The sequence below is a fragment of the Alosa alosa genome, chromosome 18, assembly GCF_017589495.1.
Source record: "Alosa alosa isolate M-15738 ecotype Scorff River chromosome 18, AALO_Geno_1.1, whole genome shotgun sequence".
Taxonomy (NCBI): domain Eukaryota; kingdom Metazoa; phylum Chordata; class Actinopteri; order Clupeiformes; family Clupeidae; genus Alosa; species Alosa alosa.
The window spans coordinates 6,663,415-6,690,776 of NC_063206.1; the positions used below are offsets into that span (position 1 = coordinate 6,663,415).

The 27,362-nt window shown below is 42.3% G+C and overlaps 2 protein-coding genes across 2 annotated transcripts in view; one reads left to right on the forward strand and one right to left on the reverse strand.

The window, feature by feature from the left end:
* On the forward strand, positions 1–20,489 carry abcg5 (ATP-binding cassette, sub-family G (WHITE), member 5). Its single transcript, XM_048269096.1, has 13 exons — positions 1–280; positions 2,766–2,887; positions 3,334–3,470; positions 9,564–9,662; positions 9,901–10,033; positions 11,340–11,483; positions 11,987–12,091; positions 12,818–13,031; positions 13,332–13,537; positions 17,209–17,347; positions 18,488–18,673; positions 18,981–19,093; positions 19,845–20,489. Exons 1-13 carry the CDS (start codon positions 96–98, stop codon positions 20,027–20,029), a joined length of 1,968 nt encoding a protein of 655 aa, XP_048125053.1. The 5' UTR covers positions 1–95; the 3' UTR covers positions 20,030–20,489.
* The window catches only part of dync2li1 (dynein, cytoplasmic 2, light intermediate chain 1), a 14,336-nt gene continuing 7,366 nt past the window's right edge, over positions 20,393–27,362 (reverse strand). The window contains 4 exon segments of the mRNA XM_048269095.1: positions 20,393–20,756; positions 25,138–25,230; positions 25,819–25,916; positions 26,205–26,275. Of these exon segments, the coding sequence (XP_048125052.1) occupies positions 20,694–20,756; positions 25,138–25,230; positions 25,819–25,916; positions 26,205–26,275 (325 nt within the window). The 3' untranslated portion in view covers positions 20,393–20,693.

Genomic DNA, 27,362 nt, shown 5'->3' on the forward strand with positions numbered 1-27,362 from the left:
CGACCTGTCTAGCAGTTGGTCTGCATCAGTCATGCAGGACTGATACTTAAGAAACACCTACGGATGAACCTCTCTCTGACTTATATTACTGACGGATGATACGAGGAGAAATGTCTAATTCTTACTCAGTTGAAAACAACGGCTGGGAGAAGGAGGCCTCGTTCCAGGACTCGTTCACAGCTTCGTCGGAGAAGACGAGAGAGATTGACAGTACAGGGTGCTTAGACCGGTCCCAACCTTCCTGCTGTTTGAGTGTGAGCAACGTGTCCTACAAAGTCAGGTAGGATAATTTAGGACTCGTTAATTCAACAGTGACATATGTAAACATGACATTGTGAATCCCAACGTCGGGATTGCAGTTATGAAGTGTGGATAAATATTTGAACAAGTGTTTGTTTGTGGAGGGTTTTCATCGAGGTCGCTGAACTCGGGTGAGTTCACCTAAGCACCTATTTTAAGCTATCCTGTAAATGCCATTTTTCTTTTTGTAGCTACTGTATTATTATTATTATTGGGGGCCAAGCAGCGAAGCTGCGAGGACCTCATTGTGTTTCTACGTTTTCCTATTATTATTATTATTATATGCAATGGGAGTCTATGGCAGCCCATAGGTTCTATATAGTAAGGTAAAAAGTTGGGAAATTTGGCACACTGATTGGGGACGGTCCCATGATTCATGTCACCAAGTTTCATGTCGGCAACTCGAACCCTCTAGCGCCACCAACAGGCCAAAGTTGGACGTGCGTTCATGAATCCTTGGACCAAGCCGAGTTCAACGCACCCTATGACGTCATTTTCCGCCATGATGGATTTTCCGCCATTTTGGATTTCATCAAAAACACTTAAAATGTATCAGGGGTCACATACTTTCTCTGATTCCCACCAAATTTGACACAGATCATCTTCAGACCAAGCCTCATAAAAGTTATCACTTTTGTCTTCAAAGTATTACCGTTACCGCCCGTAAAAGCCAATCAAAATTTGCGCGGCACCAAACAGGAAGTGAGCTCATATCTCAGCAACCCTTGCATGTATCAAAACCAAACTTGGTACATTGACTCATGACCCCATCAGGAGGACCCTCAAGAAATGGTGACCTTTGACCTCTAGGGGGCGCTGTAATTTACAAACATGCCTTTTGGCCTGTAGCTGCTGCTGTGCTTAGAATTAAATTGTAATAGTGGTGTCTGGTAATACTGTGAAAGGTCCTTAGGTCAACTGAGGGCAACTTGTCACATCAATATAATTTATTCGGGTCGCCATATTTGATTTGAACAAAAACACCAACAATTTCGCTGGGGTCACAAATTTCATCTGATCTTCACCAAAATTGGCACAGACCATCTTCAGACCATGCCTTGTCACTTCATTTATTTCTGTAACAATTGATAGAAGCGTTAAGCCCGTCACATCCAATCAAGAAATTTGTGGCGAAGCTGCCAAACAGGAAGTGAGCTCATATCTCAGCAATGCGTTGCATGTATCAAAACCAAACTTGGTACATGGACTCATGACCCCATCAGGTGAATGCCAAAGAAATTTTGTGACCTTTGACCTCTAGGGTCACTGCAATTAGCAAAAATGCATATTGCCTTGTAACTTTTGACGTGCTAGACGTGAAACTTGCTTTGACAGCTTATGGCCATACGTCTGATTGCAGCATTGAGCTAACAGCATTTCGTTGCCATGGTTACTCCGGCCTATCTGCTTGGCCCCTCATTGCTGCTTGCAGCTATATTTATTATTATTATTATTATTATTATTATTATTATTATTATTATTATTATTTTTTCAAAAACAAGTAGTTTCGTGCAGGCCTGTTGGAAGGGTGAATGTGTGCCTACAAGACACAGAGTAATTTAAATGTGAGGTATGATTTCTTTATTTTTCTATATTTTTTAAAAAATTCTGTAGGCTACAGTACAACTTTCAGTAGAAACACATTCAATTGGTTTTAAACTCAATAGATTCTGAAGACTGCCTAAGGCCGAATTACAGCCATTGCGATATCTACCACCAATGCCTCTTTCACTCATAATGCTTAATCATTAAATATGTCAAAGTCTATAACATAATACTGCTGCTTTATTCTTTAACAGTGAAATAGCAATCAGAAGAGAGAACATATTGGGAATTGAATTTATGAATCCAATCAATTGGATACTCAACCACAACATAGGCCTACCTCTCAACAGTGGTTTTGTTATAAAATAGGGTTGGAACTCTAAATATAGGTGTAAATACCTCTCTATGGCTTGTGAGGTTGTCAAGGATGGCCAATGAGTGAACAAAACAGCTGCTATTTGCAACACTAAATAGTTAGTACTACTAATAGTAAAATGTCACCAATGTGTTTGATTCCTAAATATTTACTTAACAATATCATACTATAACTATATAAGCATTCACTGTATGGATTTTCAAGTTGTCACTTGTAACATCCATTGTAACATCCAATTTTTCTTTGAATGTTAATTGGGTAGAATATGTTACTGTTAATGTGTTGTAAAACATAACACTGTTGATTTATTCTAAGGGATGTTAGTGTGAATGCCTCTATGCACAATATGGAAAGTAGGAGTTGTGTTAATTTAGTAGTTTTAAACTAAAATGTAAAACTGTAGCTTTACTGTAACTCACCATATAGAAGGTTGATTTTGCACAGATCTGTTTTTTTTTGTGTGTGTGTGTGTGTGTGTGTGTAGTTATGCCATTAACGTGTGTGTGTGTGTGTGTGTGTGTGTGTGTGTGTGCGTGCATGTCAGTGAGCGAGTAGGTCCGTGGTGGGATCTCCCTTCCTACAGGAAGAAATGGACGAGGCAGATCCTCAACAATGTGTCCTTTCATGTGGAGAGTGGTCAGCTCATGGGTATCTTAGGAAACTCAGGTGGGACACACACGCACACACACACACACACACACACACACACACATGCACACACATATAGTCGCACACACACACACACACACACACACATGCACACACAGACTTAGACAGCCACACACATACGCACACACACACACACAAACACACATAGTGAGCAGATACATTCCAACACATAGACCCATATGTGCCCAAATTTTGTATCTGTAGACCCACAAATACATCATATGCATACACACATACACACACACACATGTAGACAGAACACATACTCTCACACAGTGTAAGTGTATTCTGAGATTGAGAATGTCTGTAATTTTTGTGTTTTCATTGTGTGTGTGTGTGTGTATGTGTGTGTGTGTGTGTGTGTGTGTGTGTGTGTGTGTGTGTGTGTGTGTGTGTGTGTGTGTGTGTGTGTGCGTTCGTGCGTGCATGTGTGTGTGTGTCAGGTTCGGGGAAGACAACACTGCTGGACACAGTAGCGGGCAGGATCGGGCACTCTGGCTCTCTGCAGGGGGAGGTCCTCATCAATGGAAGGAAGCTCAAGACTGAACAGTTCCAAGACTGCTTCTCATATGTGCTACAGGCAAGAGGCACCTCCCTAGCATCTACTCCACCTTTTCCTGCGCTAGCATCCGCTCCACCTTTTCCTGCTCTACTGTAGCATCTACTCCACCTTTTCCTGCTCTAGCATCTACTCCACCTTTTCGTGCTCTAGCATCTGCTCCACCTTTTCCTGCTCTAGCATCTACTCTGCCTTTTCCTGCGCTAGCATCCGCTCCACCTTTTCCTGCTCTAGCATCCGCTCCACCTTTTCTTGCTCTAGCATCTGCTTCACCTTTTCCTGCTCTAGCATCTACTCCACCTTTTCTTGCACTAGCATCTGCTTCACCTTTTCCTGCTCTAGCATCTACTCCACCTTTTCCTGCTCTAGCATCTACTCCACCTTTTCCTGCTCTAGCATCTACTCCACCTTTTCCTGCTCTAGCATCTACTCCACCTTTTCCTGCTCTAGCATCTACTCCGCCTTTTCCTGCGCTAGCATCCGCTCCACCTTTTCTTGCTCTAGCATCTGCTTCACCTTTTCCTGCTCTAGCATCTACTCCACCTTTTCTTGCACTAGCATCTGCTTCACCTTTTCCTGCTCTACTGTAGCATCTACTCCACCTTTTCCTGCTCTTTCCTGCTGTAGCATCTACTCCACCTTTTCCTGCTCTTTCTAGCATCTACTCCACCTTTTCCTGCTCTAGCATCTGCTCCACCTTTTCCTGCTCTAGCATCTACTCCACCTTTTCCTGCTCTAGCATCTACTCCACCTTTTCCTGCTCTAGCATCTACTCCACCTTTTCCTGCGCTAGCATCTACTCTGCCTTTTCCTGCTCTAGCATCTACTCCACCTTTTCCTGCTCTTTCCTGCTTCCTTATTTCTTCTCTTTCTTCCATGTGTTTTTGTCTGCATTTCTTTCTTGCATTCCTTCGTTTTTATTTCAAAAGACTCACACAAACACAGGCAATAGAGGGAAGGATTTGTATGTATGTATGTGTGTGTGTGTGTTTTGTGTGTGTGTGTGTGTGTGTGTGTGTGTCAGTGGTAAGATATAGATTGCCTATCTTGTGGTGTGTTTGTGTTTTTGTGTGTGTGTGTGTGTGTGTCAGTGGTAAGATATAGATTGCCTATCGTGTGTGTGTGTGTGTGTGTGTGTGTGTGTCAGTGGTAAGATATAGATTGCTATCTTGTGTGTGTGTGTGTGTGTGTGTGTGTGTGTGTGTGTGTCAGTGGTAAGATATAGATTGCCTATCTTGTGTGTGTGTGTGTGTGTGTGTGTGTCAGTGGTAAGATACAGATTGCCTATCTTGTGTGTGTGTGTGTGTGTCTGTGTGTGTGTGTGTGTGTGTGTGTGTGTGTGTGTGTGTGTGTGTGTCAGTGGTAAGATATAGATTGCCTATCTTGTGTGTGTGTGTGTGTGTGTGTGTGTGTGTGTGTGTGTGTCAGTGGTAAGATATAGATTGCCTATCTTGTGTGTGTGTGTGTGTGTGTGTGTGTGTGTGTGTGTGTGTGTGTGTGTCAGTGGTAAGATATAGATTGCCTATCTTGTGTGTGTGTGTGTGTGTGTGTGTGTCAGTGGTAAGATACAGATTGCCTATCTTGTGTGTGTGTGTGTGTGTGTGTGTGTGTGTCAGTGGTAAGATATAGATTGCCTATCTTTACAAACCTACAGTGTCCCTTACCTCTTACCTACTCTCACTTTCTTCTAGTCATAGGATAAAATGCAGCATGTCACACACACACACACACACACACACACATGCATAAACAAACATATAGATAGACCCAGAAGTAAAAAGAGACTGAACTTTGGCCCATGTGACTGGAGTCGGAGTTAGCGAGGGAAAGTTGAGCCGACAGGTAAGCTGGAGTCATGTCCACCTCGGTCGGCACCCTGCCCGTAAACATTCCCTTCCGCCCCAGAGCACCCTGGGTAATAATAATAACGCCTTGGTCTCTCATGAGGGACCCCATAAATTAGCCAGCGGGCCCCGTCCCCTGTAATCTTCCCCAAGGCTGCCCATGTGTATCTGCCGCTAAATGAAATAATCAAGCGCTGGAGCCCGGCTCCTTGGAAGCAGGCGCACTCCTCGCCAGCGATAAACTTCTCCTCACTCACGCGGCCCACAGGCTAATCCCCTAATTAACCCCTCCCCACACACACACACACACACACACACACACACACACACACACACACACACACACTCCCACACACACTCACACACACACCCCTCATCTGGGGAAGAGGATGTGATATTACTGGAAGTCCCAGTGTAATTAATAAGAGTGAAAGGGACTTCTTAAGAGCCAGAAAAGTTGTAGTGGTCAAACTCTATTACTGTAAAGTTGCAGTGATCAAACTCTTATTACTATAAGGTTGCAGTGATCAAACTCTTATCACTATAAGGTTGCAGTGGTCAAACTCTTTTTACTATAAGGTAAGTACTAAGTAGGCTGCATGCTAGCAGCTGTGACAACAGACAGGGACTTGTTTAGACAACAGAAAGAATTTACATGTAAAGGATTATAGTAATAACAACAAAACAACAACATAACAAACAAATAACAACAACCAAACAGATGTTAGATTATAGGTTCTTTGATCATATTTAACTTACCTTAAAGACGCCGCAGGCACAAACAAACTATAGACAACAGGAGGTGTGTGTGTGTGTGTGTGTGTGTGTGTGTGTGTGTGTGTGTGTGTGTGTGTGTGTGTGTGTGTGTGTGCGTGCGTGTGTGTGTTTAGCCATCAAGCATGCTGTGACACAGGCAGTGTTGCCACAGTTACCTTGAAAAAGTAATCTGATTACTGATTACTCCTTTAAAAAGTAACTTAGTTACTTTACTGATTACTTGATTTTAAAAGTGACTAAGTTAGATTACAAGTTACTTTATTAGTTACTTTCAGCAGCTGCCGACAACACCCCCAACGCCTCAACATAAAAATGATAACCGGTTTTGCCAATACTCACTATACTGGAAGTGCATTTTAACAGCAATGTATAGCAGACATCCCAACCTAACCTACTTAGATACTGAAATTCAGATGTTTGTTCAATAATGTCTAAGTACACCAAATAAGGAAGGCCTATTGATAGAAATTGTTATAGTAAAATATGTAGATTTGTTTTCATGTAGCCTTGGCAACTAGCCATCTTGTAGCCTATAGGCCTGAGTAATATGCAAATGAAATTACACTTGTTAAACTCACCTCAACAAGTCTTTTGCAATCATTTAACCGTGAGCAATGCTAAAGTCGCTGTTACAAACAGTGCAGTGTGCAAGACTATCATTAGGCCTATGTTTTAATCTTTTGAGACAATTGGGTACACTTTTGTGTAGTCTAATGTGAAATGGGTCTTAAATCTTCCTTTTTGAGGGGCACTGACGCTGCCATGACGCTTCTGTTCCTAGATACACTGACTGAACTGATTAATTATGTTTGGGAGAAAAGAGATATAAGCACTTACACTGAAAACTGATTGGTTGATTTAGCAAAACAGACCAGGATGCTCCGGTGCTTAAGTCCGGTCTGGTTTGCGTGCTCTTGATCGCTCTAGGTTCCGGGAGACTTTATGTAATTTGCGGGCGTCAGGAAGCCGCTATCAATATGTGGGAGACTCCCAAAACTTCGGGAGACTTGGGATGTCTAGCTAGACAGCACTTTGTCGCCAGCACAGAATGTACAATGTACCTTAATCATGTTTAGCTGACACAAACTCAAAGTAATTATTGATGAAATGTGCATCTCTCTCTCTTCCTCCATTGTTGTTTACGTTTGTGTCGCTGCACGTGAATTGTCCTCATGCTGAAAACGTGAGCATAGCCTACATGACATTAATCCCCAAGACAAGAAGAAAGCAAAGAATATATCTTTTTACTAAGGAAAATGACAAAAATAGTAACGCACAGTGATTTAGATAAGTAACTTTAATCTGATTACTAGTTTGTAAATAGTAGTGCGTTAGATTACTCGTTACTGAAAAAAGTGGTCAAAATAGACTAATGCCTTACTAAGTAACGCGTTACTGGCATCACTGGACACAGGGATTGCCGGTGTTCGGTGTTCATCAAAGATTGGCTCTACCCACCCCTGACTCAGTAGAGCCCAGTAGAAACACGAGTGCTGTTTTACCACTGTACTTGGTGGCACCACGGATACCATCTCAAGAACACATGCTGCATGCCAAGACTATAATACTCAGATAAGACATAGAGCTCTCATAAGAAGCATGAGTGCTGTTTTACCACTGTACTTGGTGGCATCACAGATACCATCTGGAACACATGCTGCATGCCAATACTCAGATAAGACATAGAGCTCTCATAGGCGACATTTTAGCAAGCTGTCAGATATTATGTATTGTAGTCTATTCATGTTTTGCATTTTGACAGTTGTGAATTTCAGACTAGGTGGTTCTTTACAAACAAAAAACTAAACAAAATAAACAGTTACTGTAATATTGACAAGTCAATTATGAGGCTCTAAGATATAAACTGTAAAGAACAGATAATGATTTTATTGGCTGAATTACAGTTAGTCAAGTTTATTTCTATAGCACATTTCATACACAGAGGTCATTCAATGTGCATTACATAAACAAAAGCATAGAAAGGCAATAGTCAAAGAATAGTTTGAAAGATAAAGATCATGGAAAAAAAAGCATAAAATGCACAAGGTAAAATTATTTAAAAATAAAGAATAATTAAAAAAGATAAAATAAAAGACACAAGGTAGAATAATTTAAAGGCAGATTCAGAATTTGTAACTGAGTGCAGTTAGCAGAAGGCATCTGAAAACAATCAGTTTATTGCTCAGATAAGAGAACCTGCAGCTCACCTCTTATCTGAGTCCTATTCTAGGAATTATATGGAGCCTAAAATCAACAGGTGCATCCAATTGTATCACTGATACTGGGGAACAAGTACACCAGTAATTGGTTGGCATTGTGGCCACTGGTGTCTGCATAACTAAATTCACTTCACTGCTTGATTAGCTTTCTATGAATAGAGAAATCAGGAGAGTAAACCTACCATAATTTCTCAAAACAAAAAGATAGATTGTAGCACTAGGAAAAGGAAGGTTCAGAAAATTGTCAGCAAAATTGTAGTCAACTGTCAGGACTGACAGTAGACAGTAGCTCAGAGAATTCATTATTTAAAACAGAGGTCCGTTTGGGAGGCTAGTAGATAAGCAGTGATAATAGAGAGACAGTATGTTTCAAGTAAATCGAAGCAAGACATTCAAATGAAGATAAATTCTGCAAAGGCACATATCTTATTTCTGGAGCAATGGAACACAACAAGGTCACCCCCACGCCCAGTTGTACATGGCTTGTCAATAAATTCATAACCAGGAGGGGTAGCTCCATTTAATGTGATAAATATCGTTGGGTATCTGCCAGGTTTCTGTTAAACATAGCAAGTTCATGCCTTTATCAGTAGTTACATCATTGATGAGGGGTGCCTTATTATTCAAAGATCGTACACTAAATTTGCATTCCTTGAGGCAACATGATTTTGAGAAACTTTCTGTAGAGCTATGGAACACACACTCATGTTTAGTTGGGCTAAAGGCATCAGCTGAGCTAAAGCAACATCAGGTGAGCTAGAGGAACAGTTGAGAAAATCAACTTAGTGAAAATATTCACACACACACACACACACACACACACACACACACACACACACACACACACACACACACACACACACACACACACACACACACACACACACACACACACACACACACACACACACACACACACACACACACACACACACACACACACACACACACACACACACACACACACACACACACACACACACACACACACACACACACACACACACACACACACACACACACTGTGGCACAACTGGCTGGGGCACCTGCACCGTACGCCGGCGACCCGGGTTCGATTCCCACCCCGTGGTCCTTTCCGGATCCCACCCCGGCTCTCTCTCCCACTCACTTCCTGTCATTCTCCACTGTCACATTAAAGGCATAAAAAAGACCCCCCTCAAAAAGGAGCATCAGCTGGGCTAATGGAGCATCCGTTGAGTTCTAAGACCCTGCATTCTGATATGTGTATGCCCCTACCTGCTTGCCCTGCACAGAGTGATAACCTGCTGAGCTACCTGACTGTGGAGGAGACTCTCACATTCACAGCCCAGTTGGCCCTGAAGAGGCACTCCACTCAAGCCATCCGCAAGAAGGTTAGCTTACACACACTATTTTTATTCTTTTTATATATATATATATATATATATATATATATATATATATATATAATGTACTGATTAGTTGGCTATATTAGTGAAATACAAACAGCCAGACTGACCGTCGTGACTGTGTGTGACTGAGCCTGGTGACTGTGTGTGACTGAGCCTGGTGAATCTGTGACTGGGCCTGGTGAATCTGTGACTGGGCCTGGTGACTGTGTGTGACTGACAGGTGTCGGCGGTGATGGCGGAGCTGAGTCTGGGCCATGTGGCCCACAGTGTGATCGGTGGGCGGATCTTCCCCGGCATCTCCAGTGGTGAGAGGAGACGGGTGTCCATCGCCAGCCAGCTCCTCCAGGATCCCAGTGAGTGCTAGTCCACACACACACACACACACACACACACACACACACACACACACACACACACACACACACACACACACACACACACACACACACACACAGAGATAGATAGATAGATAGATAGATAGATAGATAGATAAACAAACACATTTCTCTACACACACACACACACACACATGGACACACACACACACACACACACACACACACACACACACACACATTTCTCTACACACACACACACATAGACACTTGTGATTCCTACTCTTCAGTCACGTGTCCATTTATAATGGATAAGATGAAGTATATCAGACATGTTTTACACAGAGAGATATTCATGATGGTGTATCCACATGAAGTCATCTGAACTGAAGACAGTCAGATAGCAAGTCTATTTCACCAGTACACTACAAAGACCATACACTGAAATCATTATTTTGGCTTTCTTTTTCTCCACAGTTTTCCGATGAATGATGCATTTGTATGACGCATTGTATCCTGGGTATTGCCTTTGAGGGTTGAACTTGCAATGATAAAGTCAAACCAAACCAATGTGACACTCAAACTATATAAGGTCCTTCTCTTAATAAGTACTTAAAAATAAAAACACATTGGAAGAACAGAGAGGAGAGAGAGAAAAAGAGAGAGAGAAAGAGAGGGAGAGAGAGGGAAAGAGAGAGAGAGAGGGAAAGAGCGAGAGAGAGAGGGAGAGAGAGAAAGAGAGAGAGGGAAAGAGAGAGAGGAAAAGAGAGAGAGAGAGAGAGAGAGAGAGAGAGGGAAAGAGAGAGGGAGAGAGGGAGAGAGAAGGGGAAAAGAAAGGATGGGGGGTTATCACACCTCCTGGATTAATCCAGGTCCTGGGGGATAGTTTTTGTGTGCTTTATCAAGGGAGGGACTTTAAGGTGTGTGTGTGTGTGTGTGTGTGTGTGTGGGGGGTGTATTGGGACAGAGCATGGGGGATTAGTGGTAGGATTCCACTTAGGAAGGCCACCCAATTATGAAGAGTTCCCAACCGAGTCGCCCCTCATCAGGACACAAATGAATAAATAAATCACTTAATGCCACTTTTAATTCCCCTCCCCCGCACACAAAAGGCAATCTTTTAATTGTCTTAATTGGCAAAATTAACGAGAGAGATGGCATGCTTATCTCCGACGGCTTCTTCCCACTCGAGAGGGAATGGAGTGGCCAGAGTGCAAAAGTTTGTGAGATTGTTACTCACCTTTTGGTTTTCTCTCTGCTTTGTTGACTTCTTTGTTCTCCGCCTACTGGGCATGTGTGATGTCATCAACCTGCGTCACCGTAGAGGTGATACTGTTGGACGAGCCAACGACAGGTCTGGACAGCATGACAGCCAATCAGATTGTGGTGTTGTTGGCGGAGCTGGCGAAGAGAGATCGTGTCGTCATAGTAACCATTCACCAACCTCGCTCAGAACTCTTTAGGGTGAGTAAGACAGGGTGGTCTGTCTAGAGTTTTAATAAAGATGTTTAAAACTGATAGTATTGAATGCATTATGCATTCGTTATATGTAATAAATAAAAATGTAAGAAAATTGACCCATGCTCTAATACTGTTAAGCCATTTTTGTATTTTAATGCTGTGAATTGCATGTGAATTATATGTTTGATATCATCCATAATAATCTTGTTATAATTGTTTTAACATTTTGTAATTGTTTGTAACATTTTGCAGCACAAATTTTGTGTGTTCATAAGTTGGTCTGTTGTTGCTTGTACCTATTGATGGGTATAGTGTTGGCCTTTGGAGAGCTGCTGTGCTGAGGTTGTGTGTGTGTGTGTGTGTGTGTGTGTGTGTGTGTGTGTGTGTATGTATGTATGTGTGTGTGTGTGTGTGTGCGTGTGTGTGTGCGTGTGTGTTCAATAGGATCGCGAGTCTGGGCATGGGTGTTCAATAAGATGGTGGACTTCTTCAGTGAGTCCTCGCCATGAGTGCCCAGAGTACTGGTGTTCTGTGGAGAGCCGGGGGAGATGGTGGACTTCTTCAGTGGCCTCGGCTATGAGTGCCCAGAGTACTGCAACCCGTTCGATATCTATGGTATGTCAACAGTACTGTAACCCGCTTGATATCTATGGTATGTCAACAGTACTGCGACCCGTTTGATATCTATGGTATGTCCAGAGTACTGCAACCCGTTTGATATCTATGGTATGTGTATGTCCAGACTGCAACCCGCTATATCTATGGTATGTCAACAGTACTGCGACCCGTTTGATATCTATGGTATGTCCAGAGTACTGCAACCCGTTTGATATCTATGGTATGTCAACAGTACTGCAACCCATTTGATATCTATGGTATGGTATGTCCAGAGTACTGCAACCGGTTCAATATCTATGGTATGTCCAGAGTACTGCAACCCGTTCAATATCTATGGTATGGTATGTCCAGAGTACTGCAACCCGCTCTGACCATGCTGAACATGTAGTTAGCTTTGATATGTCAATCACAGGATATGTTGCATACTTTGCATACCAGGAATTTAGACAAAATGTGATTTTTTTTTGGTGTGCATGAATGCAGTAATCCTTTGTCTTTGTTTAGTTTTACACAAATCCCAAACAGTGAGACTGAAAAAGACAACAAGCAGTCTTATTCAGACCAATTACAGACTGCAAATTCTACATGGTCCAAATAACATAAACACATATAAAATGAGATAAATACTTAAATAAAATATTTCTTAAATAAATAAATGCTTACAAATAAAATAAATATGTAAAGTAATAGATGCTGATACCCCTGGTCCCCTCTGCTTGGCAGTGGACCTGACTTCAGTGGACACCCGCTGCAGTGTGAGAGAGGCCGCCACCTCCAGCCGCATGCATGAGATCACGTCAGCCTATCAGAGCTCAGAGATCTACCAGAGCATGCTGGGAAAGAAGGAGCGGGCGTGCCAGAGGCAGGACAAACCCAGCATCCCCTTCAAAAGCAAAGAGTCGCCCAGTGGGGTGTCCAAACTAGGAGTGCTGGTCAGGTAGGAAGACCTCTGAACAATGATGAATACAATCACATTAAACCACTGTTAATCAATGAAGGTTGAAGCATCAGCCTCTCTCTCTCTCTTTCTCTCTCTCTCTCTCTCTGTATGAGTGTATTTTATAGTGTGTATCATAGTGAATGGATGGATGAGGGAATGATTGAATAAATGAGTGAATGACTGTGTGGGATAGAGATTATGAATGAGTGAACTAATGAACAAATGATTGAAATGAAAACAAAGACATGAATTCTTGTATGAATGCCTCTCTTCCCCACTCTTGGTGTTTGTCTGCAGGAGAACCATGAGGAACCTGTCCCGGGACCGCATGGGGGTTCTGATGCGCCTCTCGCAGAACCTCATCTACGGGCTCTTTGTGGCGTTCTTCGTTATGCGACTGGACGAGGATGTGACCAAGGGGGCTGTGCAAGACCGGATCGGTATCATCTACCAGTCCATGGGCGCATCGCCCTACACGGGCATGCTCAACGCTGTGGCACTGTGTAAGTGGCTTTGTCTCTGTGCACACATTTTGTGCAACAAATTTAAAAAGGAAACAACACAAACTTTGTCCCTATCTGGACACAGAGATGTGTTAAAACAATGCAAGTTGTGTTGTTTTCAACACATTCGTTTTAAGAGTGTTCATGCAGTGCTAAGATCAGGGCAGACCATGACCCATAACTATGTTTACTACTATGACCCATAACTATGTATATTTAACTATAACTAAATATACACTGGGCCATTCATGCACTTCAGACATTCACACACTTCAGACAACTCCAGACTGTTGGTGGCCTTGGTTAACTAAACTGCATGACTGATGCCACAGAAAACCTACAACTGAACTTCATCTTCCATAATCATGCTAAAAATAATACAATAATACAATCATTTTAAAGTATTGCAGAAAGTTAATGATACTGTTTTGGCAGTGATACACGCACATATACTGATCATTTCTGTTTTTGTATGTGCAGAATGCATTTCATGGAGATAATGTAAACATGGGGGCCTAATGAACATGCCCCCAGAGTGTAGCACTGTAGCTGCCTGGCAACTCTAGTTGTTGACTGCAGCAAATCGAGCTAGGTAGAACAGATTGTTGTACGTAAAAAAAACCCAGCAGAATTCTCCTTTAATAGCCTTTGTAGATAAGCGGGCATAAGTGATGCCACAGTATGGGCCTCTTAGAAAAGATACAAAGAAGGTAAAACATAAAAAGATAAAAAGATAAGATAATCCTTGAATTGTCTCACAATGCCAATGCATTCCATTGATTACAGCAGCAAGTATAGAATTAAGAAGTAAGACATGTACCTGTGCATGCACCTGGATAATACACACAGGTGGATCATGTTGTTAAACACAAATTTCAAGTTTTTGCCTGAAATTGCACTGTACCTCCTTACGGTACCTTACAAGGGCATTGTTCCCACCTCTTTTGGGGCCTACCATTAAATGTTTGACCTCTATAGAAAGTAGTTTTCATAGGAAACAGTCAAAATAACACAGAGTTACAGAGGCTAGAATATAGTTTTTTCTTTCTGCCGGATTACAAGCATCTCTGAACTGACCACATTTCAGCCCTCTAGGTCACTTGATATCACTTAGAAACACAACTGAGCCCTAGCACCAGGTCTTGTGAAGCTGTGTGCAAAAGTAGATCAATATAGAATGAAAATATGAGTGCTTTAGACCATTATTTGCCAAGGTATGCTCATGCGTTTTGTAAAATGCCTATGGAAACTCCCCATAGGACTTTTGGTTATCCAAAACGCATACTGACAATCAAATGCTTACTGCACATGAACCCTTTTGTGTAGAAGCACAATCCTGGTCTCAAATGAAAGGTAAAGGAGACTTGGAGACGGCAGGTGAAGAGTCAGTGACCTGCTGGCGTTCGGTGCTGTGTTGGCCTGACGTTACACAGCTGATGAATTGTGCTGCTGCCCTCGTAAAGGCTTATGTCAGCGTGCTCTACTGTAGGTGAAGGCCAGTGACCGCCTTTATCGCCTCCTTCGTTGTCCATGCTATATCAGGGACACTGATAGCGGAAAAGAGACTCGTAAAGTGGTCTAGTGCTGTAGAGATAGCCTGCAGCAGCGATACTGAGCGTAAATAGCCTCTCACCTCTTCTCCAGAGTAGAGGTTCCTATTGGAGTGTCTGTGTAGGCCTACAGTATATAAGTGGGTGAAGGTGTATTCATACAGTACATCACTGACCTTGACAATTATTGCTCATGATAACAAGCCCTGAACTTACGGACAACCTTAGCTTGTGGTTAAGGAGCTGGGCTAGCATGCAGTAGCCTGTAGGCGGTGGTACTGTGGCGTAGTGGTTAAGGAGCTGGGCTAGCATGCAGTAGCCTGTAGAGCGGTGGTACTGTAGCGTAGTGGTTAAAGAGCTGGGCTAGCATGCAGTAGCCTGTAGAGCGGTGGTACTGTAGCGTAGTGGTTAAAGAGCTGGGCTAGCATGCAGTAGCCTGTAGAGCGGTGGTAGCGTAGTGATTAAGGAGCTGGGCTAGCATGCAGTAAAGTTGTGGGTTCAATTCCCACCTGGAGTTCCTCTGGGGACAGAGAGACGTTGGGGTTAGTAGAAAAGTTAGAGGAGGTCATTGTGCACATCCCAGGTGCAGGATAAAAATCTGCCAAGAAATACTTAAAAAGTCTGCAAACCTCTTAATTCCTTCCCTTGTGTGTGTTTCATTCTGTCATGCTTTTGGCTGAGAAAAAAAAGATCAGCCAACAGCATGACAAAATAAAACACACACAAAAAAGAAAATAAATCAAGAAATGTGTTTTTAAGTATTTCGCTATTAGGAAAGAACGCTTCTGGAAAATATGGACTCTTTGACCAGAAGAAACCAGGTGGATGTGATGAACAATAAGGGCTTGGCGTCTCATTTAGGCTTTTAAATGACTGACTGATAATCTCAGTGTAACCTGTGTTGTGTTGACCGCTCAGCACAACCCTGCACTCACCGGGCTCGAGCTCGCAACTCAAACCCTCGTGTGATCCATTTGTCCGTGGTGATGGCTTGTGACAACCCGTAACTGAAATTACGTCACTTCCTCGTAAGACCGAGCTATATGCGTTCCGGTTGCATTTACACAGTTTTGGTGTATTCACCATGAGTAACGTAGCGTGGCGCTTGTTTTTAGCAACACAGCAACATTGCTAGCCACTTTTACCAACACCAACAGATAAATAAAACATTCCACGATATTCCATTTTAACAACAAGACAACACAACACATACCCTTGAGGCATTGAATATCAGAAGATCGAGCAGGATGGACAAATGGATCAAACCATAAAGTCCTTGGATTTGGAGTCCAGCGTGCTAGCAATCAAGCTAAAACCCCAGGGCGCTAGCTTTCTCACTAGCACGTCTCTTAAGGTGTCAGGAGGGAGATTTACCTACTTTCCAGCTGGCTACTATTAGGCACCTGAAAAATTCTCAGTGATGTATAGTACAGGATGTTATCGTGCGTTCATGCAGCAGGGAAGTGGGAAAGTCCAGACTTCCGAATTGAGAGCGTTCACTTGACAACAACAACAAACTGGCAACATTGCTAATTTTCATAGGCTAGCTAGCCAGAAGGCTAAAATTACGTAGTTACTCAAAGATACTCTGGGAAGTACTGTTCAATATCACAATCACCTGCGCTTATGCAATTAATAAACAAGGAAGTGTCCAATTTGTGCATGGAACAAGTACATTTTGTATCTTTCACAAAACATTGTCCTGGGAGCTCTCGCAAAGCTCCCACTTCAAGGTGTGAAGTCTCCAGTTTAGGTCTGACGTACCCCCCTTAACTCTAGAACTTCTCAGTTGCTCATGAACGCACCATTAATCAAACTTATTCATCCTTACACAGCAGACTATAACTCTGTCCTTAATTACATACAGTCCAATTAGCCTACAGCATCCATTTCCTCGTCTTCTCTGTATTAAGGTTGCTGGTGTTCTGATTTTCTCTATCTTTCTATCTCTGAATGTGTGTGTGTGTGCACGCGCGCGGACATATGTGCGTGCGTGTGTGTGTGTGCGTGCGTGTGTGTGCGTGCGTGTGTGTGTGTGTGTATGCGTATGCGCGCACATAAATGTTTGTGTGTGTGTGTGTGCACGCGCGCATATGTGTGTGTGTGTGTGTGTGTGTGTAGTTCCTGCACTGAGGGCCATATCAGATCAGGAGAGTAAGGACGGGCTCTACAGCAAGTGGCAGATGTTTCTGGCCTACATCGTCCACATCCTCCCATTCAGCATCATCAGCGTCTTCATCTTCACCTCCTTCCTCTACTGGTGTGTATCCCTGCGTGTGTGTGTGTCCGCGTGTGTGTGTGTGTCAATGTTGGGAGTAATGCATTAAAAAAGTAATGTAATTACAGTAATGCATTGCTTTTTGCTGTAATGCAGTAATGTAAGGCATTACCAATACAATTCCAGTAATATTTTACTCGGTACAACAGATTATCCAAGAATTAAAAAAAGTCATCTATGCTGATCCTGGATTTGATTTCCTTGTTTAGATGACTGTAGAAAGGGAATTTGAGTTATCTCTGCCATTCGTGCAAAGGATCTAATATGGTTAGACTATACTTCTTATTTCAAGCAGTGACAATAACTAAAATGTTGCTTTTACAGACAAAGATCGTAGCCATTATTCTCAAACTATTTGCATTAAGTCTACACCACTGTAAGTGGAAGGAAAGGCAACCAGCAATGATGAGAACCATTTAAAGTCAATATACAATTTCACTATGGCTATATTTTACTATATTAAGTTGTGAGTGACCTTTGGCCTTTGGGGCCTACATTGTCCCATGAGCCACAACTGCAACCATTATATTGTTCTTTTGTTAGCCTTAAGCCTAGCTAAGTCATTATGCCATACCACATCACCTCCTGCTGTGTAATGAGCTGCATTGAATACATGAAGATCTATTGAGAACACCAAATCCATATTTCCTGTTATTTTGGTGAAAGTAATGTAAACGTAGTGTAATGCCTTACAATTCAAAGACAGTAATATTTTAATGTAACAAATTACTTTGAGATGACAGGAACAAGTAATAAATAATGCATTACGCTTTTGAAGTAACTTGCCCAACACTGGTGTGTGTGTGTGTGTGTGTGTGTGTGTGTGTGTGTGTGTTGTGTTTATCAGTGATGTAGTCAAGACCACCTAAACCGAGACCAAGTCAGGACCAAGAGCAGAAATTCTGGTAGTTTGAGGCTACATGACATGACTTCCTATGAAATGTGGAACAAAGGCACCATATTGGGGCTTGGCTGTTCCTATGTGTGCTGTAGCCTACGTGTGTGTGTGTGTGTTTCACCAGTGTCATTTGCCTCTTCCCCAAGAGGTTGGGTATGAACCCTGAGCCAAACCACTTACTGTGTGTGTGTGTGTTTCACAAGTGTTATTTGTCTCTTCCTCAGGACGGTGGGTATGAACCCTGAGCCCAATCGGTTCCTGTGCTTCTCGGCGGTCATCATGGTTCCCCACCTGATCGGAGAGTTCCTGACCCTGGCGCTGCTTGGCGTTGTGCAGGACCCCACCATGGTCAACAGCGGCATGGCGCTGCTCAACATCGCCGGCATCCTGGTTGGCTCCGGCTTCCTTAGGTCAGCTTGGGCACCAGCCAATCAGCAGCCATCAAAACTCTCATTAACCAATCGGAATCATCATCCCTGAATAATCATTGATGTCATTTTAGCACTCGTTAACCAATCCCCAAATTATGTATAACCTACAGTATATAATATGTGTGTGTGTGTGTGTGTGTGTGTGAGAGAGTATGCAGTATTATGCAATACATGTGTATGTGTATGTGTGTGTGTATTCAATTAATGTGTGTAGGCATGAAATAAATGAAGGCAAAGGGCATTGAATAAGTGTGTATGTGTGTGTGTGTGTGTGTTGTGTGTACAGGAGCACCCAGCATATGCCATTGGTGTTTCAGTGGCTGAGCTATCTGACTTTTCAGAAGTACGGCTGTGAGCTGCTCATTGTCACTGAATTCCACAATCTCAACTTCACCTGCAGTAAGACTCTCTCTCTCTCTCTACCTCTCACACACACACACTCACTCACTAACTCACACACACATGCACACAAACACACACACACCTTTATGACAGGTCGCTCATGGGCGGTATCTCTGATCTGACCCATGCATTGCCAACTCACCAGAAGTTATTTAATGACTGAACACTGAACTTAAGATGCTGCCATTTGTTGCTGCTGGAGCAAGTGACCTCAAGTTACCTTTCGGTTACCAATGAGTTGGTTGTCGGGTTACTTTGGGTTACCGATGTGTTTATTGGTCAGTGTTTGTTTGTCCTTTTTTTCTGCAGTTTCTTTGGAAATCCAAAGTGTAAAATGTCACTTTTCATTCTGTGGAATGCTAGCTTAAAATTGATCCTTAAAATAAGATAAGAATCACCATTTTCCATTCATTCCATCAAGAAGTTTATATTTAGTAACTTGGGAAGCTGATAACTACATTAATTAATTTTAAATTATAATATTGAAATATCAAGTGTGCAAGAGCACTAGATGCTAAGTGGGTTGATACTATTTAATTATGCATACCTTGATAGCCTTTAAGTATAAGTATTGATCCCGTGAGGGAAATTTAATACAGTTCTACATAGAAAATGTTTTTTTCTTGGTCTAAAAGGATCCTTTCTCATGACAAGCAAAGAATACCTACTACAGGGTCTGCAGGGCTTAGTGAGACTGTGTGGCACAAAACACAACCTTTAGTCTCATCTGTCACCTTTTGACGTGCAGGTGACACCTCTCTACGTCCCGGGGCCTGTGTGATAAACCACGGCGACCAGGTGATTGACCAGGGCTACCCTGGTGCCTTGTCCCGCTACACCCTGGACTTCCTGCTTCTCTACGCCTTCCTGCCCGCGCTCGTCCTCCTGGGTATCATCACGTTCAAGATCCGGGACCGCATCGTCCGCCGCTGAGACGTCAACGACGACGGCTCACGGTGATAATAAACACTCATCTGCCTAATAAGGCAGAAATGCTCGTCCAGGCGATCAACTTCTCATATCTAATCGCCTGGTAGATATTGGCCTGAAAGGAGGCATACTGTATGTCATTATTGGACCCCTTTTTTACAAAATATTCTGCCCACGGAGGACAAAAAAAGACTCTGTCATAGTATTGCACTCTCAGCTTTTGCATTGTGTATGTGTTTCTGCTTATGCCACAGAGCTGTTGTTTCTCTCTGTATATAAAGTCGTTTTTTTCATTGAAATATTCTTGAGTTGAGTTGAGATACTTTGTAATACATGTGACCATGGTAAACATTTGACAAAGCATAGTGTGCATAAATGTAATTTATTGTATATACAGTATACAAATATGAAGGAAAAATAGAGCTTAAATAGTACAAAAATATTAATAAATCATGTCAAAGCATGATGTGACACTGTGTATGTTTTCGTAACATTTGAAGGTTTGTATATCTGTGCGTGTGTATGTGTCTGCCTGTCTGTCTTTCTCTCGGTTTGAGAGAGTGTGTGCGTGTGTATGTGTCTGTCTGTCTGTCTTTCTCTCGGTCTCTCGAGTGTGTATGTGTGTGTGTGTGTGTGTGTGTGTGTGTGTGGGTGCCCTAGTTGAATGTTAGGACTCCAACTCCAGGCCTTTCCATGACTTTGCAGCATCTCTCTTGTACTGGTCCAGCTCCTTGAGAGGAAAGGGGAAAAATGATTAAAATGATTAAGTTTGTAATATTTACTATTTAACTTTAGTTAGACTAATACTACAGTATAATAATATTGGCATAAAATGGACAGAAAAAGAATTAAATAATTAATCCTAACTATTTGCATGACAGCCCTACACCTGACCTAGACTGGGGGCTCATTATCATGCCCCCAGAATGTAGTTCTGTACCTGCCTGGCAGTTATTTACCGCAGGGTTAGGGTTTAACTCCAGCTAGGTAGAACAGATTGTTTTAGTTTTTTCCCTCGTACCGATAGTACTCGGTGACCTCGAGAAACTATGTGAGATCTGTGTGAAAAATCGCCGGGATTCTCCTTTAAGTCTGCCAGTCAGGCAGTCTGCAGGTAAACAATCCATGGGGTCAGAAGTCCAGCGAGTGTTGCACACGTCCCCCCTGACCATGTGCCGGCCTGCCTGCGCAAATGGACCAGAGATGACGAGAGCCGTGGCAGGGCCATCGCAGAGGTTACTACAGGTCAAACAAACAGGGCTCTCCATGGCCAGGGCAATACAGTAATTACTGATACAGGCAACACCTGCAGCCCACCCCGTCATTGGCTGAGACCGCCCAGAGGGAAGTCACCTGAGCCAGGTGAGGGCTGTTGGGAGAAGGTCACTGGAGGTTAAGGTGGCGGTGGTCAGCAGGCAGGCGGCTAGGCAGGTAGGCAGGCAGGCAGACATGGGTGTGAGTTGCTTCATCTGGCCGTGTGACAGGTGAATAGTTATTACTGCTCATTAGGAGCGTGGGGAAGCAGATAGAGAACGTGTCTGCCAAAGGTTGAGTGTGGAAACTGAGCAAGGCTACTACAGGGCGTTCATCACCAGTATATAGACTCATATAGTTTATGAGTCTATATACTAGTTTACTTTATATAGGAGCAGGGTAAGCACTTGACATTATCTGCATACATATCTGTGCACCTCAAAATATGTGATTATGTTGGATAACAGCTATTATTATATTATATTATATGCTATTATTATGACCGCCGCGCAGCGAAGCGGCGTATAGGTTTAGTCAGATTTTTTTTTTCTTTTCTTTTTTGCATGTCCAAATTTCCGTCAAGGATTCCCGGGACACTGAAAGACCGGGGTAGACGAAACTTGGTGGGCATGTACCCCCACATGGATAGCATGGAACCATGGTTTTTTGTTTTGATCTGTAGCCCCCCCCCGCTGTATTGGACCCCCCGAAAGGAGGGTAGGGCAGACACAGTTTTCTGTGAATATCTTGAGAACCGTAAGGTTTAGGAGGACCAATTTTTTCCGTATGTTTGCCTCCAAGGGTCATTTTAACCAATTCCATGTGCACACATGTGCATAAACAGATACACACACACACACGCATACATTCACAGTAATCATACGTATGACACATACTCACACAGTAGACATATGTACGCATGCATGCACATGCACAAACACACATGCACAAACACACATACGCAGGCAAACACACAAGCACGCACACACACACACACACACACACACACACACACACATGCACACAATACAAGAATTTCTCAGAATTATGAACAGGCAAGATGGGGGTGGGGTTGTATAAAATGAATTTTACATGTGAAATCTATGAACTAATCATGTTTTGGTACTTGTTGTCTAGCAGATACCAGTGAGAATTGAGTGTGGATAATGCAATTTAGTGAGACAGTTAGAATCATATAGGCCTTTCAGCGTGATTTATTTTTGTGGAAAAAATGTGCTGGACTGGGCGGCGGTCATATTTTGTACCGCTGGGCGGTACATCTAGTTAATGAGTAGACTGGGCAGCACTTAGATCATTGGGAAAAAGTGCAAGAACACCACTTGAAAGCAGACAACACATCTTTCAGTCTTTTCATCCTCAAATCAATGTTTCATTTTAAAACTACAATCATATTAACACAATTGAAATGGGGGCGAAAAATTGACGACACCAGGACATTTTGTCTGTTGTGATTTGAAGATTATCACAATTTTGAAGGAAATGGCGGGTATTTAAAACACAGTATATACCAAATTTCTGTCAGATAGTGTTAATTTTGTCACCTATTTTTAATTTAGTCTTAGTCTTAGTCTTGTGACGAAATGTCCTTTTTAGTCTTTGTCATATTTAGTCATTCAAATATCATTTTTGTTAGTCAAGTTTTAGTCAACTAAAAGTCTCGTCATTTTAGTCTTGTTTTAGTCAAAAGAAAACTAAAGCTATCTTAGTCTTTTTTTATAACAAATTATTTCATTCAGTCAGTATGTTTACATGCACAGGTAAGTCGAGCTACAGTTATAGCTCGGCTGGGATTTGACCATAGACAATAAAAGATTTGACTGGACCACTGTCATGATCTTCGTAGACCAGTGTTTCACAAAGTGTGGTCCGGGGAGCACTGGTGGTCCGCAAGCTATCCCAAGTGGTCCACGAGCAGACGTGGTAAAAAATAAATATAGATGAGTTGTTTGCAATATTGAATCAACTTGTATGTAAATTCAATTTTCGTATGGACATTCTGGGGGATGTCAATTTGTATATGTATGAGAGAAGCTTCAACTTCTGGGTATGTAGCATTGTGGCATAAAGCCTAGGTTGTTAGCTTGCTAACTCTGGCAGAAATCTCTGGTGTTCTTGTTCCATGTAGTTTCGTACAGGGTTGCAGCAGAGAATGTCTAGTTGCAGCAACAGCACGTAGACTAGCCTAGAGGAAAGCTGCTGCGCATGAACCATGAACTCATTCGGAATAAAAAACGTGAAAACGTAACAGCTATTCTGGCTTCTCATTTTTTAGACGAAAATGAAGAGAGATTTTATCTTAGTTTTTATTTCATGCAAAACATTTTAGTCTTGTCTTTTTTCGTCAACAATAATGCATCTTAAGATAGTCTTAGTCAGTGTTTCAGGACATTAGTGCAGTCTTGTCATCGTCTCGTCTTAGTCATGGAAAAAAAGGTTGTTGACGAACATTTTTTCTCTAGTCTCGTCTGACGAAATTAACACTACTGTCAGAAATATAGCTGACCTGGTTTAACTTATTTAGCAGTGCAAATACTTATTACATTTGTGTCCACTCACTATTTTCTCTGCTAAAATAATGCAAATTCTGCACTTTTTCCACATCACATTTCTTGGATATTACAGACTTCTCTAGTATGTTGTCACACATTTTATCATAACAACTAAGGTTTGTAACTATGCTGTGTTGAACGGGTATACAATTAGAATTAATATAAATATGAGGATTAAAAAATGTATTAAAACAATTATTTTGTGGTGTATGTTTTTTTTTCGACTTCTAAAAAATTTAATTGTCCAGGTGGTGCTAATTCTACTCATCAATACTTAATTATCAAACAGCTACCCATCCATCTTGCATAATCAATGTGGCGCCCTGACTGAATTATCCTTCTCCATGCATGACTACATGTGCAAAATAAAACAGCTGTACACAAAGCTGATCTGCACCTTGCGTTTAGTCCTTGGTCTCTCTTGGCAGTCAGAGTAAGAGTTAAGAGGAGCAAAAGAGGACTCGCACACTGAGAGCCAAACAAAAACGTGTCTGTTTTTGTTCAGGCCTATACAGACAAATGTGCAAAAAGTGCAAATAAAATATTAATTATAAAATTATCAAACAACTACCCATCCATCTTGCATGATCAGATATTTCAGTCCATGTGGACTATCATCAGTGCAAAAGATAGCGCACGCTAAGCCACCCTGTAATGGATGCTGTACAGATTAATGTAATTAGTGGCCATTGGCCTAATTCAGCACTAATAGTGACAAAATCATTACATGGACACTCCAAAATGACATGCTAATGAGATATAACCTTATTCACATGTCTACCATATAAAACATAACATACATACTGTATTAACCTTTATTCATTATACTTAAATAACTTAAAATAAATAAATAAGGGGATATGTACAGCACAGGTACAGTGGTGTGATCCCAGTATACCCACTACAGCTAACTAGACTACACCACTGCATAGGTACAGTGGTGTGATCACAGCATACCCACTACAGCTAACTAGACTACACCACTGCATAGATACAGTGGTGTGATCACAGCATACCCACTACAGCTAACTAGACTACACCACTGCATAGATACAGTGGTGTGATCACAGCATACCCACTACAGCTAACTAGACTACACCACTGCATAGGTACAGTGGTGTGATCACAGCATACCCACTACAGCTAACTAGACTACACCACTGCATAGGTACAGTACTAGGTGTGGTCACAGCATACCCACTACAGCTAACTAGACTACTATACACCACTGCATAGGTACTAGGTATAAGGTTCTAGGTCCAAACAGTTTGTGGCTCGTGTGAGTACCTGGTCCTTTTGTGCCCTCATGGAGTCGATGAGGGCCTCACTATACTGCGGGTCTTTGGATGGGTCCTTCAGCTGCTTGTCTTCTGTGCTGGTCTGGAAGCACAGGATGGAATACTCAGGCGCAGTGCAGTGCAGTGCATAGAGTTTACTAATGTTGCTAATGTTTATCATCTTTTCTCCCTTTGAGTGTGTGCGTGTGTGTGTGTGTGTGTGTGTGTGTGTGTGTGTGTATTTGGGACTAAGGGCACAGGCATTTAGAAGATAGGTGTGCGTGTTGAGCTAATATAAGCATGAATCAGGAGTTGTGTGCAGGGATGGATTACTGCACGGGCCTACCGGGCCCAGGCCCAGGGGCCCAAGGGGTCAGGGGGCCCTGAAGCCCAAGCCTTTGCATGGAAACATTGCCTCAATATCAACAAATCAGGATGTAGGCTATGAATCTGATTGAATTTAGTATTGGCCATCCCCAAAATGCACCAGAATACAGGAAATCACATCAAACAAATTAAAAAATTTCTGGGGGAGGACAACCCCCCCTTCCACATATGCGACACTTAGTGGGGGGCCCTTAATACATCTGGGCCCAGGGGCCCGAAAGTTCATAATCCGCCCATGGTTGTGTGGGAGAGTGTGTATGTGTATGAGTGTGTGTGTGTGCGTGTGCGTGTGCGTGTGTTTTACCTCAGGAGGAAACACCCTTTCGAACACTTTCTTCCACAGATCTAGTGGGTTTCTGGCATGCAGGCTTCCGATGTCAATATCTGTGGTTGGTGGGGACCCTGCAAAAAGGTGAAAACCAATTCAGTTTATACGCATCATCAAATGAAACACCATGCAACAGTCCTATGAACTAACTCACCTAAAAATCACAACAACTATCGGTAAGTCTATAAAATAAATAAAAAATTAGGTCTGGTAGCATATTTCCAGCCTGTGGGGGCACTATCGGACAGTGATAGTGACACGTTTATTGAACAATTGTACAGACTCTTCTCAGCACACTTGACCTTGACCAGAGCAATTGAAGGTCGTGAAGAAGAGGCCGAGATAAGATAGGAACAGCTCACCAATCTGACTCAAGGAGTCCGTGCCAGCGGGGACGAACAGAGGCTTGCCAGGGTCAGTGGACATGGACTTCCTGAAAAAAACAGCACAAACATTAAAGGTCAGCTACAGTGCGTGACGCGACATACTTCGGCCAATATGGCACGAATGGGAGTGGCGTTGGTTTGCAGATATTGCACTCACAGGTCACCACAGCCATGGCGATATCTGCTACCAACGACACGGTCACGAGTGTCATATTGCTTTTATTAACTAGGCCACACTGGAGTCCCCTAGCACAGTCTGACCTAGTGTTTCCCCAGCTGCGTGTCACAACAGATGAGAGGGAAGAGAGATTCCATTTCCAGTTCATTTGTGAGACCTGTGTATGGTTGATGTTAGGGGTGGAGTGCCAAAAGATTTATTTATTTATTTATTTATTTATTTCTTTATTTATTTATTTATTTATTTCACAGTAACCAGTGTGCTACGATGAGAGAAACACATTGAGGGGACAATGCCCTAGGCCATCACATGTATTTGCTTCATATGCTTCATGTGAAACATAACAGGAGGTACATTAGCCATTGCATTGTCATGGTCCCTCACTGAGGAGGAACCCCAGTGAATGAAAACAATGTTGTTTACCTCATACTGCAATTTCCCAACTATTAGCCGAGGTTTATACATTGCTTTTGCAAAATGTCTTCAGCTATGATGTTAATACACAGGGGCAGTTACAGTTTTTCTCAGTCGCTTTGGTACATTTCTCAGATCAGAATTGAAATTTTCAAAAATACCTGTTCAATCTTCACTTCATTGTGTCACTTCATCATAAAAATCAGTTTCTCATTTCTTTGAACAAGTTGCAAATGCTTTGGTACGTCCATGAAAATGATTATGTACAATTCTTTGTTGTTTCCTACATTATCAATTGGTTATGTCATGTTGATCAACATGTATTATAATGGGTCTCTGTTGAATAGTCTCACCCCCCACATTTAGGCATTAGTTCATAGCATAAGTCTTTATATGCAAAATGGTTGAACAAGTTGTCATAATGTCAAGCAGGAACCTCAGGAGGTGTAGGAAGACTGCACTGTAATTCCTACAGCACTGCATGCACAGTTTTCTCTAAGGACATTGTCCTGTGTTCACATTTCTACTTTTTGCCCCCTTTG

Bases quoted from the DNA above. Each gene is read 5' to 3' on its own strand.
- abcg5 (XM_048269096.1), top strand. From the start codon at position 96: ATGATACGAGGAGAAATGTCTAATTCTTACTCAGTTGAAAACAACGGC. The intron at 17,348-18,487 runs GTGTGTATCCCT...TCTCTTCCTCAG, and splicing joins TTCACCTCCTTCCTCTACTG to GACGGTGGGTATGAACCCTG. The intron at 19,094-19,844 runs GTAAGACTCTCT...TTTGACGTGCAG, and splicing joins CAATCTCAACTTCACCTGCA to GTGACACCTCTCTACGTCCC.